General features: G+C 48.0%; 1 protein-coding gene across 6 annotated transcripts in view; it reads right to left on the bottom strand.

Moving 5' to 3' along the window:
* Positions 1-17,042, bottom strand: part of Bin1 (bridging integrator 1) — a 59,330-nt gene that overhangs the window by 28,332 nt on the left and 13,956 nt on the right. For 5 of the 6 annotated variants that reach the window (XM_052156076.1, XM_052156073.1, XM_052156071.1 and 2 more), the window contains exon 2: positions 2,108-2,188. In XM_052156076.1, the coding sequence (XP_052012036.1) occupies positions 2,108-2,188 (81 nt within the window). Of the gene's footprint in view, positions 1-2,107; positions 2,189-10,390; positions 10,535-17,042 lie in introns of those variants that run through there. The other variant, XM_052156072.1, reaches the window with a different exon arrangement.

Genomic DNA, 17,042 nt, shown 5'->3' on the forward strand with positions numbered 1-17,042 from the left:
TGAACAAACCAGGCATATTTGAAAGGTGACCCTGAATCTTAATTGCCAGCTGCCTCAGAACCCACCTGCTCTGCTCAGTGTGGTCACTCGGGGCAAGGCAGAAGTCGAGGGTGACTGTGACTACCTGTGACTGGCACCAACTGGGTCGGAAGAGAGCCATCCACCTGGGTCACCGTGAGAGTAAATAAGATCAGGTGACCTCCACCTCCTCCAGAGGACACGGAAGGAGAAGATCTACTGCCCTGAGACCAAACACGTTGTCAACCCTATACTAACTACGCTGAAGGCTCCAGTCAGAGCCACAGGAGAAAGTGGGGCTTCCTATACCCCGCTCTGATCCCAGGTCTGTGGGCTGGCAGAGGACCGAGCTCACTACAGCTCCTGGATTCTGTCCCTCGAGAATAGAGAACAGCTCATGCACACCAGGCTGGTCTAAACCTGTATAACCTCCAGGTGAAGGTCACTGTGATGCACCCCAAAACTGCAGTCTCAAAACTGCCCGTCACTCAGAAGAGGTCTCTGTTTCTACCACCATCCGTGGGCTGGTGGTTCAAGTCCCTGTTCTGGAACACAAGAGCTGAGAGATGCCAGCAGGTGCCCTCCAGGCCCAGAGCCATGCCTAGAAACACTATAGGAAGAATAGGAAGGCCCGCTCTGCTGGCCCAGGCCACATGGACAGGCCTCAGCCTCTGTCTTGTACTTCCCTGGCCTCCCCCCACCAGCCCAGCCTGCCTCAAAGAGACATGAGCAGCCCCACGCCAGGCTCAGAGCATCCACCTCAGGGCTGAGTGAATTTAGAGGAAGTGAAACGGCCCAGAGTCCGGATTTCAATCTCCCAGCCCCCCTTCAACTAGCCAGGTGGCTCTAACTGCACCTCACCACAGTGCTTCACCTGACAATAAAGAAAATACCAGAAGCTGAGGGTTTGGCTTGGCTGGTAGAGTGCTTGCTACCAAGCACAAAGCCCTGGGTTCTATCCCACACACTCCGTAAACTGTGGTAAAGCAAGCCTGCAAGGCAGAGCAGGCGACGCATGGCCTCCCCACAGTGAGTACACAGGTAACAGCAGTCTCCAAAGGGGCCTCAAAGCTGCCACAGCCTGAAGAAAACAGTTTAGGTGGGGACGCGCCCTGCCTCACAAGAGACAGACTCAGAGGCTGAGGCTTCTAACCTCTTGCTCAAGCCTCCATTTGGCAGACAAAGAAGCTAAAGCCAAAGACTCCCCCTGTCAGGGGACCTGCTCACCTCCCATTACTGGCCGGAGGGACAGGTAGCCATGGTGGCTCCCGCTCCTGCGCTGGGGAAGCCCTTGTGTTAGCTACCTCTGGCAGGCCAGGTGCCTTGTCCTTAAGCCTCCTGACATGCTTTCCTGGTCTCTCCAGCTGTTCACCAACCCTCTCCCAGCATCTTCTTTGGCCTTCCCAGAATGCTCCAGCCTTCTCCCAGCATGCCGTTGTCACTCCCAGATCCCAGGTCTGAGCCACTGAGAGCCTTCCCCTGGGTTCCAGAGCAGCTACAGAGGCTTCAGTGGGTACCTTCAATGCTCTCCAAGGCCCACTATAGACAAGGAGCACTTGAAGCTGGAGTCTTACAGCCTGGGCCTACTCCACCCTCTTTCCAGTAGAGCCCTAACCTCGCCTCCCATTCCCTACCCCATTCTTTGTGGCCTCAGAGTCTCATGGGTCTATCCTGAGGAAGCCATAGGCTATGGCCTAGCTGGCTTGGCCTCCCTCATGCTGCCTTTTCTTTCCCCGACCTTCAACCAGGGGATGGTTGAAGGTCATTTCCATTTGGGATATTCAGGGTTTTGGAAAAGTCCTTCCTTGTATCTGTTTCCTCCATACTGTCTACATAATTAGCCTGAGATGTATCCTGGTAAGAATACCCTGAGAGCCTTTCCAGGCTTTAGAGACAGACAAGTGCGATCTGAATCTACTTTCAAACCTGGATGGCCCAGGATAATTGACCCGACATCTCTGAGATTCACTGCTTGATCTATGAAAGGGTCCTCCACAGCCTCACCGATACACACCATTCTCCCTTCTGATGGTAGGGTCCTCACCATCTCCTACCTGGCAAACGCTGGTCCACCCCCATAAACACTCACCAGCTGCTTATTGAAATTCTGGACGCACTGTTCAAACTGCTCATCCTTCGTCTCGTCCGCCTTCCCCAGTTTCTGCAGGACCTGCCGCACAGAGAGAAGGAAGGATCGTCAGCTTGAGAAGCCCAGTGGCTGGAACAACGGTGCTCAGGCAGGAAAGGTTGGGGCGCAAAGATCATGAGGACTGTGTAATGGTCAGGATGTATGGCCACACGTCTTATGTTGGAAGGTTTATCCTAACAAGGTAGTACAGGCAGAAGACCCAATGGAAGGTAACCAGGGCTTTTTCATCCTGTGTGGAAAATGGACGCCATTATCAAGGCAGTAGTTCAGTTCTTAAGAGTGACTTACTTGTGTGCTACACCTCAATACTGTGACTCTGAGCCAATACCAAATCCCAGCAGTGCTCATTCCTTGTGTAAATTTGCACAGTATCCCATAGTGATGCACACACCCTCCCTTGTATATAGTAATTTGGGTAAGCATTTCTCCAACTATGTGCCAAAGGCCCATATGTTGAAGACTTGGTCACAAGACTTGATGCCACTGGGATGTGGTAGGACATAGGAGAGAGTTAAGTCATCGAGGACATGCCCTTGAAGGGATTACTGGGACTCCATGCCCTGCTCTTTCTCTCTTTTGCTTCTTGTCTGCTACAAGATGAGAAACTTCTCCCCAAAAATGACATATTGGCTCACACTGGACCCAAAAGCAAAGAGTCAAACCGACTGAAGATTTTAACTTCTGGCACCAAACAGACCTATCCTCTTTTGTTCTCTTTTTTTTTAAGGGGCTGCCCCTTTTAAATTGGAAAACAATTTCTTCATACAATATATTATATTCAGACTTTTCCCCTCTCCCTAACTCCTCTCAGAACTTCCCACCTTCTTACCCACCAAATTTCACAAGTTATATGTCTGTCTTTCAAAAACAAAACAAACAAAACCAAGAAATACACACACATATACACAAATCAGTAATCTAAATATATAAGCAAACACCAATAAGGCAAAAAAAAAAAGTCTAAACAAAACAATAAGGGACAAAAATATACAAAAGGACCACTGGGTTTGCTTTCTGTTGGCCATCTACTGCTAGGCATAGGGCCTGCCCTGAAGTATAATTAATATTCCCAGTGGGACTCCATTGGAAAAAACTAACTTCTCCTTTGCACATGGGTACCAATTGCAGAGAGCTTCTTGTTAGGAGTGTGAGTCCCTGGCCATCTCCCCTTCTCAGCACTGAGACCCCTTCTGGAATAAACCTGTGCAGGCCTTTGCATGCTGCCACAGTACTGAAGGGCTCATGTGTGCATCAGACTTGTGGTGTCTGAAGAACACTGATAGAGTCATCCATCACCAGTCTTTCTCTCCTCCTGTTCCTGAAAAATCCCTAAGTCCTGAGCGAGAGTTTGACGAAGACGTCCCATTTAGGACTGAGTATCAGAGTCTCTCTGTCTCTGCACATTGTTCAGCTGCGGGTCTCTGTGTTCATGCCAATCTCTGATGATGGCTGAGCAAAGCAACTTATCTAAAACTATTACAGAATGTCATTAGGAGTCACTTATTGCTACATACTTTTAGTAGAATGATAGTATTTGATTTTCCCTTAAGCCCATAGTTCATAAGAGAAATTTGTTGGTAATTTTTTTTCTTTATTGAGTCTTTGGTTTAGGTACAGGATAATTGTGAGCTCATAAGAATTAGGCAGTGTTCCTTCTGTTTCTGTGTTGTGGATACTTTGAGGAGTACTGGAATTCATTCTTCTTTGGAGGTCTGAAAGAGTTCTATGCTGAGTGCATTCTTACCCTGGACTTCTTTTTCACTGGGAAGATTTTGGTTTTTTGGATTTGGATTTTTTGAGACAGGGTTTCTCTGTGTAGCCCTGGCTGTCCTGGAACTCACTCTGTAGACCAGGCTGGCCTCAAACTCAAAAATCCGCCTGCCTCTGCCTCCCAGAGTGCTGGGATTACAGGTGTGCGCCACCACCACCCAGCTCATTGAGAAGATTTTAATTACAACTTCTCTTTCACTGGGGCTGATGAGTCTGTTTAAATTGCTTCACTGATCTTCATTTAACCTTAGTGGGTCATATATGTCAAGGAATGTACTCATTTCCTTTAGGTTTTTCAGTTTGATGGGTATTAAACAGATATTTAAAGTTCATCCTTTTGAGTCTCTGGATTTCTTTGTTGTCTGTTGTTATGCGCCCTTTTCCTCTCTAATTTGTTAATCTCTCTCCATCTTTTAGTTAATTTGCCTAAGCATCTATCAATGTTACTGATGCTCTCAAAGAACAAACTTATTTCATTGACCCTTTGTATTGATTTTATTTCTTTCTATTTTATTGATCTTTATCCCTGAGTTTGATTATTTCTTGCCATTTAATCCACTGAGAGTATGTTCTTCTTTTTGTTCTAGATCTTTCAGGTGTATTGTTATGTGGTTAATATGGGGACTATTTAATATGTGTGTGTGTGCGCGCGCACACACACACACACACACACACACACACACACACTTTATGCCTACCTCTCAGAACTGCCTTCACTGTGTCCCATAGTTTTGGAGTATGTTGAATTTTGTTTTTTATTTCCTCCTTAATTTCTGTCTTGACTCATTTTTTCATTTAGTAGACTTGATCAATGGCCATGAATCTGTAAGCTTTCTGTTGTTTCTATTGTTACTGATACTCAGCTTTAATTCACAATGGTCAGACAGGATGCGTGGTGTTATTTCAATCTCCTTGTATTTGCTGAGACTTCTTTGTGTCCAAGTATGTAGTCAGTTTTGGACAAAGTTCCATGAGGCTCAGAGAAGGAAATTTTTTTGTGCTTGGGTGAAATGTTCTGTTACTATCTGTTAAGTCCATTTAGTGTATAACATCTGTTACCTCCAGGATTTCCCTGTTTAGTGTTTATCTAGTTGACCTGTCTATTGCTAAGAGTGGGGTACTGAAGTCACTCTATCTCTGTGTGACAGTCAATCTTTGATTTTAGCTGTAGTAGTGTAAATGAGTCTATATAAAAAGGGAATTTATTGGAATTATTGTAGTAGTGTTTCTTTTTATGAATTTGCCCCTGTATTTGATGTATAACTGTTTAGGATTGCACTGTCCTCTTAGTGGACGTTTTGTTTGATGAGGATCTTTATCTCCTCCGATTCGTTTTGGTTTAAAGTCTGATTTGTAAGATATTAAAATGGCTATATGCTTCATAGGTTCATTTGCTTGGAATAACTTTGTGCTTCCTTTTACCTGAGATATTGATTACTTGTATTTTTCAGATGGGGCAGGAAGATGGGTCTTGCTTTCTAATCTGATCTGTTAATCTGTGTCTTACTGGGGAATTTAATGGTTAATATTGAGAGATACTGTATTAGTCAGGGTTCTCCAGACTCAGGACTTATTAAATGAGTCTATATAAAAAGGGAATTTATTGGAATGATTTACAGGCTGCAGTCCAACTCACTCAACAATGGCCAGCTGTAAACGGGAAGTCCAAGAGTCTAGTAGTTACTCAGTCCCATGAGGCTGGGTGTTTCAGCTGGCCTTCTGTATAAGCTGGAACCCTGAAGAAGCCAGCTCCAACAGTTGTGCTGGCAAGTAAGTGTAAGCAGAGAAAGAAGAACAAACCCTTCCTTGTTCTATCGTCCTTATGTAGACCTCCAGCAGAAGGTATGGCCCAGACACAGATTAACAGATTGGATTAGAAAGCCAGATCCATCTTTCTGCTGCATCCGAGAAACATACCTCAGGGTAAAAGGATGGGAAAAGTTATTAAAGGTGTGCCTTGAGATCTAAATTAAAGGCATGTGTTTACCAGTCTCAAAATCTGGGTCACATGTGTGCTCTCCATTTCTGGATTGTAGTTCATTCCAGATATAGTCAAGTTGACAACCAAGAATAGCCATCACAGTTACCAATGAACAGTGTTTATGGATTCTGTTAGTTTGTTGTTATGGTATAGGTTTTTTCTCTATTAATTGATTGTTCTAGTACTATTTAGTCCCTGTGCCTCCTTGGCTGTTGTTCATCTCTCTTTTTTTTAAATTTTATTCGATATATTTTTTATTTACATTTCAAATGATTTCCCCTTTTCTGGCCCCCCACTCCCTGAAAGTCACATAAGCCCCCTTCCCTCCCCCTGTTCTCCCACCCACCCCTTCCCACTTCCCTGTTCTGGTTTTGCCTTATACTGCTACACTGAGTCTTTCCATCTCTTTAGACTGAAGTTTTTCTTCTAGTGCCTTCTATAGAACTGGACTGGTAGACAGAAAATGTTTAAATAGGAATGTTTATCATGGAATGGGTTTTTTTTTCCTCATCAATTATAATCAATAGTTTTGCTGGGTATAATAGTCTGAGTTAGCATTAGTGGTCTCTCAGACTTTGTAGAACAGGAGCCTGGCCATTTTGGCTTTCAGAGTGTCGCTTGAGAAGCCAGGTGTTATTCTAATGGGTCTTCCTTTATATGTTATCTCATCTTCTTCACTTGCAGCTTTTAATATCCTTTCTGTGTTCTGTATGTTTCGTGTTTTGATTATTATGTATAGAAAATTTTGATTATTTTTGATTATTATGTGTAGGAATTTTTTTTTCTGGTCCTGTCTAATTGGTGTTCTTCTTGGGTCTTGATAAGTACTTCCTTCTTTAGGTTGGGGAATTTTTCTTTTACGATTTTGCTGAAAATATTTTCTGTGCCTCTGACCTGAGTTTCTTCTCCTTCCTCTGCCCCTATTACACTTAGATTTGATCTTTCCACAGTGTCCCAGATTTCCTGGATGTTTTGTACCTGGGAGTTTTTTTACATTCAACATTTTTTGACTGAAGTATCCATTTTTTTCCCTACCTTGTCTTCAATGCCTGAGGTTGTCTTTTCCCTCTCTTGTATGCTGTTGGTGAGGCTTACCTCTGAGATTTTTGTTTGACATTCTAAATTAATTTCCTATTTTGTTTCCATCTTGTTTTTTTTTAAGTGATTCTAATTCTACTTTTATGTCTTTAACTGTTTTCATTAGTTCATTCAACTATTTCTTTGTGTTCACGGGATTTATTCATAGGCTCTTCAATATTCCTGAACATATTCATAACTGCTGTTCTGAAGTCCTTGACTTGTATCTTAACTATATTACATTTTTCAAGACCCACTGTAATAAGGCCTTGGCTCTGGTGAAGATATACTCTCATGACTATTCATGCTGTGTTTTTGCACTGGAGTCTGGGCATCTGAAGTGATGATGATAGGGTGTTTCTAGGTGTTGATATATCTAGTCTTATCTTTGTTGGCTAGGTGTTTTGTTCTTTGGTTTCTGCTGCCCTCTCTAGATCTTAGGTAAATGTGGCTTGGGGGACCCTGGTAGTGGGTGACAGAAAGGAATGGGCTGGGCTAGGAGGAAAGTCTGGCAGGGCCTATGTGAAAGACCTAGGGAGATTTGGTCCACACCAAGAAGTGAGTCCCCAAGGAGTAGAGACTTGGTGAGAGGAAGCTATAGTGAACAAAGAATAAACCTGGTGAGACAGGGATGAGGGGGTTCTGGGTCTGTACCGAGAGATGGCATCTCCAGTGAACAGGGTTGGGAAGGGAGGAGGGGCTTCCGCAAGCAGGCTGCTACAGGAAGGATTCGGAGTGAGTCTGGTCAGAACACAGTGGAAGAGCAGAAGGACAGTGAGAAGCACCTACCCACGTGCTCAGTGTGGCTACTGTGGGTCCCTGGTGGCACTGAGGCTGTTTCTGGGTATTCGTGGCTGACACAAAGGAATGTAGATAGGCTAGAAGGGAAGGCTGGGAGGGTCCAGGAGAAAGAGCTAGCCAAGATGCAGAATCTCCAGCAAGTGGAGGGAGGGTGGGAAGAAGGGTCCTTGCAAGCAGGCTGATACAGAGCTAAGGGAGAGATTTACTTTTCCTCTTTTTTAGGTCAATTTTTTACAATGAGAGCAAACTGACTAAAATATTTTTCTTCCTCCCTTCTTTCTTTTATGTGGGTGTTGAGGATCTGATCTCAAGCCCTCAGGGTTACACAGCATGCACTCCACCAATTGTGCCCAACCCCAAAGTATCTTCTTTATACATTACCCTGCCTGTATTATACCAGCAAGAAATAGATGAAGACAGTGAGACGGGAGCACCCAGGACTCCTTACCTTCTATCCAAAGCTCTATTAACAGCCAAGAAGGGAGTCTCAGCCGGGCTGTCATGATGTCACCAAGAAGAAAGCTTCAGAAACAGCCTAAGAGACCAAACGCCCCTCCCCACTGATCTCACTGCACTGCTGGCAGCCCCACCCACTCAACGTGGGCTGAGAAGGAAGGGGGCCAAGCAGGGTGTCCTCACATACCCAGATGATTCTGCTGCCGCGGCCAAGGCCCATGACACTGCAGGGAAGCTGAGGGTAAACACAGAACAGACCACAGCAGGCCAGAGACGGTAGAGAGCAAGGGCTGCTAGACCTGGCTGAAGACACTTACCATCAGCTTCCGACGTGAGCAGACCAACAGAGTGACATAGGCATAGCCACCGTTTCTTCCTCCATAGCCTACACACACACACACACACACATCCTTCTGCCCACAGATAGAGCCCATTCATCCCTCTCATTGGAGTCTCTTGTGCTGAGCTCACAGACACAGAGAAATGGGGAAGCAAGGGCCCTCAGTATCTGGAGCAACCAGGAGAGGCTGAAGAGCCTAAGACACTATGTGGAGCTGTGAAGGATGAGAAGGGCAGAGTGACAGTGGTTGTAGTGGTACCCAGGTATCCTGAGTTATAGGCAGAACTTAAGAGGTAGTAGAGGTCAGAGAGAAAGAGTTCCCAGAAGCATCTGACCGAAATAAGAGAGGCTGGGGAACTGGCTCAGTGGGTAAACTGTGTACCCCACAAGCCATATAGAGCTGACCTTATGCCACATTTGGATGCCAGACTACTTCATGAGCTTCCAGGGATTTTCCTGTCTCTCTCCCCTATCTAGTCAGTGGCATCACAGATATGGCTTTACATAGCTTCCAGAGCTCTGAACTCAGGTCACCCCCCCCCCAGTAGTGAGCACTTTAGCACTGGGCCACCTCCTTAGCCCCATCTTTCTAGTCTTTCATGAGCTGTCTATTTCTGTCACCATGTATTCCTGGTTCAACTCTTTGTCATAGAACACACCGGGAAATCCCAATGGGTGTCATGTGGATTCTAATTCACACACACACACACAAGGAAGCCCCAGACCTTCCGAGCCACTTACAGCTCCACACACTCACCCTGTATGTGGCACTTAGTAAGGTACAAAGAGGAACTTTCACATGGGACAAAGGACAAGACTCAGACTGGCCACACCTCCCCATGTGTGTGTTTGCCAGCACAGGAGGTCACTAAACAGGCCCCGAGCCAGCAGTCCAGGAAGCCTTATCAGTGCCACTCAATGTCACCTCCTATCAGGGTTTCCTCTCCTCACATCCTCAGCCCTTGGCCAGATGTGAGTGGAGCTGAAGTGTCTGTCAACGGACACCTCCACACCTCAGCAATGGCCCCAGACCTCCTTCCGCAGTCAGCCAGCTGTACAGCCCCTCAGCAGCAGCAAAAGGAGACGGCCCACCTTCCCCGGGAGGGCTGAGAGGAGCTACTAGGAAAAGGCCAGTGCGGGCTGGAGCCACCTGTGCCTCTGGGAAGGAAGGAAGGAAGTCCTCTCGAAGTCCTCCAGCGCCCAGTGTGGCCTTCCTCTTGGCCCAGAGTAAGAACAGAAGCTCTGGGCTCAGAATTCTCCTTGAGTATATGAGACAACCTGGCACACCCTCCAGCAACTCTACAACAGTCTCTCTCTTCCTCTCTCTCTTCCTCTCTCTCTCCCTCTCTGTGTCTGTCTGTCTGACTCTCTCTCCCACCCTCACTCTCTGTGTGCTTGACTCTGTCTCTGACGGTCTGTATGTCCCTCTCCCCCTCCCTCCCTCTCTTTGTCTCTCTGTGTGCTTGTGAGAGTCTGTCTGTCTGACTGACTCTCTCTCTCTCTCTCTCTCTCTCTCTCTCTCTCTCTCTCTCTCTCAGGAATAAGCACTTTCCCAGAGCCCAGGGTCAAATCCAGGAGCCCAGGAGGAAAGACAAAGAGAAATGGAAATCCCAGGCCAGGCAGGAAAACTGAAGGTCTCTGTAGTCCCACCTGCTGTAGGAAGTGGAGACTGAACTCCACCCACCACTCACTCCACTTTGCCTACTCACAGACATGAGCGCATGCACTCACCAGCCTCCCTCCCAGGACACCCCCCCACTCCATTGCTGAGACCCCCAAAAAGTCCCCAGGCCTTCACCTTCCTCATCATCTCCTCCCGGCGAGTCTGGGCTGTAGCCTCAGCAAGAAACTGTCTCCGAGTGAGTTTCATCCAGTCAGTAGGGCGGCTCCCCCCACCCCCACTGAACTTCTTCACACAGCAGAGGCTGTGGCTGGGGACCGCAGAGACAGGATGCACACTCTAATGCCCTCACAAACTCACACTGGGGCGGACAGGAAGGCAGGCAAAAGCCCCTGTGAGAAATCAGACATGTTTCCCCTGTGGGAAGCAAAAATGAGGAAGGGACCCCAGAATCAGGCCAAAGGTAGCCCTGAGTTTTACACTGATTCCCTGATTCCTCTGTGGGTCCCTCCGCATCCCTAGATCCCTCTCACACAGAGCTAGGATCAACCAAGCTAGGTGTGATGGTTTAGAGCATAGTGGGGGCCTCTCCCTGGGTCCCCCTACCCCAAACTTAAAGGGTATCCCAGGTTGACAGAGGCAGATTGGCCAGCTGCAGGCCTTATAGGGAAATACAGGGATATGAAAAGATAGGCCAAGGATGTGGGAGTGGCTGGAGATGGGTACCCAGGAGGAGAAGGGGGTACAGGATCCTCCCAGCTCCCCTCTTCTGTCCCAGAGAAGACAAGCCCTCAGAGGGAATAGCAATGGCAAAGGGTCACAGCGACAGTTTCCCACTAGATCCATTCTCTATCACAAGGACCCTTAGCATCAAAGATCCTTTCCAGTCCATCTCTTACACCCATGCCCTTCTGACTCTGCCCTAGAGATGAGGGGTTCTCCTCTCCACCTCTGCTAGGACACTGGAGTGACCTGGGTTGGCTCTCACAAGGACCCGGTGAAGGTATGGACAGCCACCAAGCATTCAGGCTCCCGATAGTAAAACAGCAGAAGGTCTGAAGAGGGGATCAAGGCCCATGCTTCACAGCAGCCTCCACAGGTCCCCCTCAGTCTCGTTCTGAAAGAATAGATCTTGTAAGAAAGATGAACACTAACACAACACCCCACTGTATGCTCTCCTCCTCCATAGCCACTGGGCAACCCTTCCCATCTGCCACACTTGACCTTTTTCTTGTGTTGTTTGTTTGTTTGTTTGTTTGTTTGTTTGGAGACAGGGTCTCATGTAGCCCAGGCTGGGCTCAAACTCACCATGTAACCAAGAGTAACTTTGAACTTCTGATCCTCCAGCCTAAAGTGCTAAGATTACAGCTGTGGCCCACACACCTGTTTTATGGACTTAAACACATGTTCAGTTCCACAGCAAACACATAGGAAAGTAGAGTGTAAAGGAACACATCTGTGATTCCAGCACTGGGGAGGCAGGGGCAGATGGACTCCTGGGGTCTGCTGACCAGCTGGAGAGCTGGCACAGCAGAATCAGGGATCCCCAGGTTCAGTAAGGAGCCCTGACTCGGCAAATCGGGTGGGAAGCAACTGAGAAAAGTATTGGTGTTGGCCTACACGCACACATGCACGTCCACCCAAACACATACATAAACATGCATGTGGGTGCACACACGCACAGGTTTATGAATCAAAGGGAGGTGTCTCAGAGTTTTAATGCCGTGATACAATACCATAACCAAAACCAACTTAGGGTGGGAAGGATTTATTTCAATTATAGTTCCACATCACATTCCATCACTGAAGGAAGTCTGGGCAAGAACTCAAGGCAGGAACGAAAGCAGAAGCCATGAAGGAATGCTGCTTTATTGGCTTGCTCCTCGTGGCTTGCTCAGCCTGCTGTTTCACAGCATCTGGGACTACTTGCTCAGGGGTAAAACCACCCACAGGGAGCTGGGACCTCCCACTCTAGTCATCAATCAGAAAATCTACAGGGTTGCCAACAGGCCAATCTGGTGGAAACGTTTCCTCTTTGCAAATGAGCCTATCTTGTGTCAAGTTGACATAAAACTAGTCAGCACAGGAAGTCTATGGACCAGCTACGTAGCTGTTAGCTAAGAACCTGGTGAAGAAAAGGAATTCCAGGCTCCCGCCTGCCCTGCTGAATTAGTTTAGGTGCCCCTCCTTCAGGCAGTCTCCATGCAGCCCCACCTCCACCCTGAGTTCTGTGTATCCATGAAAGCCTGAGAAGTGCTTGTAACTGTGGTCCAGCCTCCTCCACGTGCCCTGCTTACCTCTGCAGGTGGGAAGGCTGCTGGAAGAACTCATGTTTTCATTCTGCATCCACTGGGACACGAATCTGTTCCTATCATTATTCTTGTTGAAGCTCAAATATCCCAAATGTGACCAGTGGGAGACTCCTGACAGATCCCCATTTATCTTCCTGACCTTCTTTTCTAGCATTGCAAAATGTCCCAGACTCCTCCCACCCTGTCCTGCCTCCAGCCTAGAATCAGTCTTCCCATTAGGTGTCACTGGCCTGGGAATCCTTGTTCCCTGGCATTTAGTCTTCACTTCATGTCTCAAGCTCCTGAGTACAGCCCTCTGTAGCAGTTAACTGTCAATCTGACCAGAGATAGAATAACCTAGGAGAAGAGCCTCTGGGTGTGTCTGTGAGAGAGTTTCTAGTCTGGGCTAACTGAGGTGGGAACACCCACCCTACACATGGGCGGCACCATCCCCTAGGCTGGGCTGCTGAACTTTGGAGAAAATGAGATGAGCAACAGAATTCATCTCTCCTTGCTTCCTGACTGCAGATGCAAGGGGACCAGCTGCCTCAGGCTCCTGCTAGGACAAACTGTATCTCCTCACACTCTAAGCTGGAATAAACCTCTCCTTCCTTAAGCAATGAAAGAAAAAGAACTAAACCACAGATAAGAAAAAGCAAGACAGGGTGGACCAGATAGCTTGATGGGCAAGAACCTCTTGCAGCATTTGCCTGAGAACTGGAAGACTGATCCTCAGAACCCATGGTAGAAGGAGGGAATACACACACACACACACACACACACACACACACACACACACACACCAATAATAATTTTTTTAAGCATGACAAAGGAACCAAAGCAAAGACACTACTGCACACATTGTTACACAGAACAGGGTCAGGAGTCTGTGGTCTTGAAGCAGTCGTGAATCATCGCAGCTCAGATTTGTCAATGTGGGAAGAGAGACAGGCCAGGACCAGCAGTCCCGCAGACCACCACCTGTTGGGGCTTCAACTAAGCAGCAGCTTCTGCAGGCTTCTCTGGCCAGTGCTTAGGGTGATAGGTTCCAATAGAGATCATTTTCCTCCCACAGGGGGCTCTGACTCAGGGATGCTCACAGGCCTGTCCAGACCCTTTCTCGGTCTAAGCTGCCATCTGAGCCACTTTCAACCATAACTTCTATTCTTCTTCTTTTCTGGAACTAACAGGCTTATGGGAGCCATTTTGTGAGAGAGTAGACAGAGGCACACCAAGCAGGGTGACAAAGGACCACAGCTTCATCTCCAGGTGGCTCCTGGAGGTGGCCTTGCCTCATGCGCTGGTGACTGCTTGAAGGGCAGCTTCTCATCTCGCCAATCTCTGCCACTGTCTCCTCAGAGCCTGAATCCAGACACTAAGGTCTAAGCCCTCTGTGATGATTCATATTGACTGTCCAATTGTCAGGATCTAGAATCACCAGCAACAAGCCTCTGGCTGTGTCTAGAAGGATTTTCTAGACTGCGCTAATTAAGGCAGGAAGATCCACCCTGAATGCAGGCAGAGCCATTCCATAAGTTGGGGTCCTGGGAGGGGTGGGGACTAAACAGGACACGGAGAACTGAGCACCAGCGTTCAATTCTCTGCTTCCTGACCTCAGATGCAATGGGACCAGCTGCCTCATGCTACTGAAGTCCTGCCTTTCCCACAATAATGGACCACAGAAACCCTTCCTGCCTGCCTGCCTTCTTTCCTTCCTTCCTTAATTAGCTTTTGTGTGATGTAACCCAATCACAAAAGAACACACACAGTATGCAATCAATGATAAGTGGATATTAGCCCAAAAGCTTGGAATACCCAAGATACAACTCACAGATCACATGAAGCTCAAGATGAAAGAAGACCAAAGTGTGGATACTTTGATCCTTATTGGAGAGTGGATCAAAACAGCCATGGCTCACAGCCAACCAATAGAATGAGAATAGGATCCCCAATGAAGCAGCTAGAGGGAAGACCCAAGGAGCTGAAGAGGTTTGCAGCTCCACAGGAGGAACAATAATATGTACCAACCAGTATCCCCAGTGCTCCCAGGGACTAAACCACCAACCAAAGAGTACACATGGAGGGACCCATGGCTCCAGCTACATACGTAGCAGAAGATGGCCATTTCAGACATCAATGGGAGGAGAGGCCATCGGTCCTATGAATGCTCGATTCCCCAGAATAGGGGAATGCAAGTCAGGAAAATTGGGGGGAGGGGGACTTTAGCAGGGAGAAGGGGTGATCAGGCTGAGGGGGGATGGGATGGGGGTTTTCTGTGGGGTAACATGGAAAGGGGTTAACATTTGAAATGTAAATAAAGCAAATATTTAATAAATTTTTTTTAAAAGTAGCTTTTGTCCAGTATTTAACAAATGCGCGCTCCATCCCTTCAGAGTGACCCTAGCAAAAGCAACCGAGCCTGAGAAAGCAACCAGAGAGAAAGGCTTGAACTGGGGTTAGCCTGTGGGACAGATCTGGCTGCTGGGTCCAAGGCCTTGCACCTGCCCCAGCTATATAGTCTTAGTAGAGAGAATCGAGTTCCCACGCAGGAGCTCAGTCTCTGAAAACAAATCCAGAATGGAGAAGACCCCGGCCAGGAACAACCCTGGATGCTTCCTGCAGGGCAGCACGGGCTGGCCAGCCATGGGCTCTGCTTCCCATCTTCAAAGCTAACACAAGCGTCTGTGATGCCACCGGTCTTGGGAAGCAGCCAGAGACAAAGTTCCATCCATAGAAGACTAGAACATTCGCCAGCCCTCAGACAGCCTCTCACCCCCACTGGAGGGACCCAAAGTAATGGAGACCCACAGGGTGACCACACATTTTCACCTGGGGTAGAGGGGTCTCCCCTACCCACAGGCTTGAGGCTACCTTAATAGACCTGAGTCCTCTTGGTTCAGTTCCTGAATCTCTTTAAGTCACCATCCTTGAGCCTCTGTTTCTCCCTCTATAGTGCTGAGATTACAGGTGTGTGCCATCCGCCCTGGTTTGTATGACGCTAGGGAGAAAACCCGAGGGCCTTAGCACAGGCAACTACTGGACCACCTGAGCCACATTCCCCGCCCTCCAGCATCATGTTCTCTTCTTACCGACTTCCTCAAGGGGTGATTAACTGGGGAAGTGATGAGGAGCTTGCTAGCCAGACAGTCTAGCTAAATCTAGCACTAAGTTCTGAAGTTCTGGAACCCGGGTCCTCAGGTCTGTAGAGTAAACACTGTACCAACTGGGCCCACCCACCCATCAAGCCTGATGTTGATTGACTTCTGTTCTATCAGTTTTGATACATGGGGATATCCTTCAAAAGGGTAGATCAGGGAATCCATTCAGGTGAGATTGCATGGTCAGAGCGTGGACAGGCAATGGTGGGAATAGCCAGATAGAATAAGAAAAATGGACTACAGGGCCCAGGTTTGAACAATTAGAGAAAGGATGTCACCCCCCAAGACAGTGATACATGGGGCAGTGAGGTGTCCAGAGATGCCAGGAAGTATAGGGGACACAAGGATCAGACGCCACCCTAGGAGTCATGGCCGGTTCTATTCCTGTCATCTCTGGTTTGTGCTAACCGAGGTAGGATTGCTTTTTCCCAAGCCAGCCAACTCCACCTAGTCCCCACCAGACCCAGCTCTCCACATGTTCCTACACACACCCCTGGGACTCTCTGGAGCTCATGCATAGCCTTCCTCAGGGAGAGACAGCAGCTAAGCCCACCTCACAGAGCAAGCTCCCGCCAGCAGCAGCCTTCTCGGCTGCAATTCATCACGGTCCTGTGAGGACCCCACTCTTGCCCTTTAGCTTCTCAGTTAGAAATGTGAAGAGGTTGGAGATATGGCTCAGTTAGTAAGCTGGTTTCCTTGTAAGCATGAAGACCCGAGTCCTAGAACCCACATCAAAAGACAGGCATGGTGGAATACTTGTAACCCTAGTAGAGTCAGAAGATACCCAGTCAGACTGCCTATCAGGTCAAAAAACAGAGATGGGCCAGTGCCTAAAGAGATGGTTATGAAAGCAAGAAGGCCGGAAATTCGGGGTCCCAGAACCCATGTATTGGTTGGGTGGCCATGGCAGCTTTCATTAACCCCAACCTTAGAAGGCAGCCACAGGGGATCCCCCACAGCAAGTTGGCTAGCACGATGAGTGAGCCCTGGGTTTGACTGAGACCCTGACTTAGAATAAGGAGGATGAGAGAGCAACATCAGCTTGAGGCCTCCACACATCACACACACACACACACACACACACACACACACACACACAAGGATAAGACAGTACCGTCCTCAAAAATCAGCGAAAGGGAAACTCAAAGGGCTGTCCCTGAGGGACAGTCTCGCAGAACCAGCAGCAGCCACTGTGTGGAGCCCTGACTGGGCCTTAAGAGTCTGGCCCTAGGAGCTAGGCCAAAAGGCTGGCAACCAGGCATGGCCAGTGGAATGCGAATGGCACAGGGTGACCCCAGGGCCTGTCATGTTGGGTGGGGCACAGTCCCCACAGGCACATGCCCTACCCCTGGCTGTAGTCCTCTACCCAGCTATCCAGAT

The sequence above is a fragment of the Apodemus sylvaticus genome, chromosome 13 (assembly GCF_947179515.1).
Source record: "Apodemus sylvaticus chromosome 13, mApoSyl1.1, whole genome shotgun sequence".
In the NCBI taxonomy this organism is placed as follows: Eukaryota; Metazoa; Chordata; class Mammalia; order Rodentia; family Muridae; genus Apodemus; species Apodemus sylvaticus.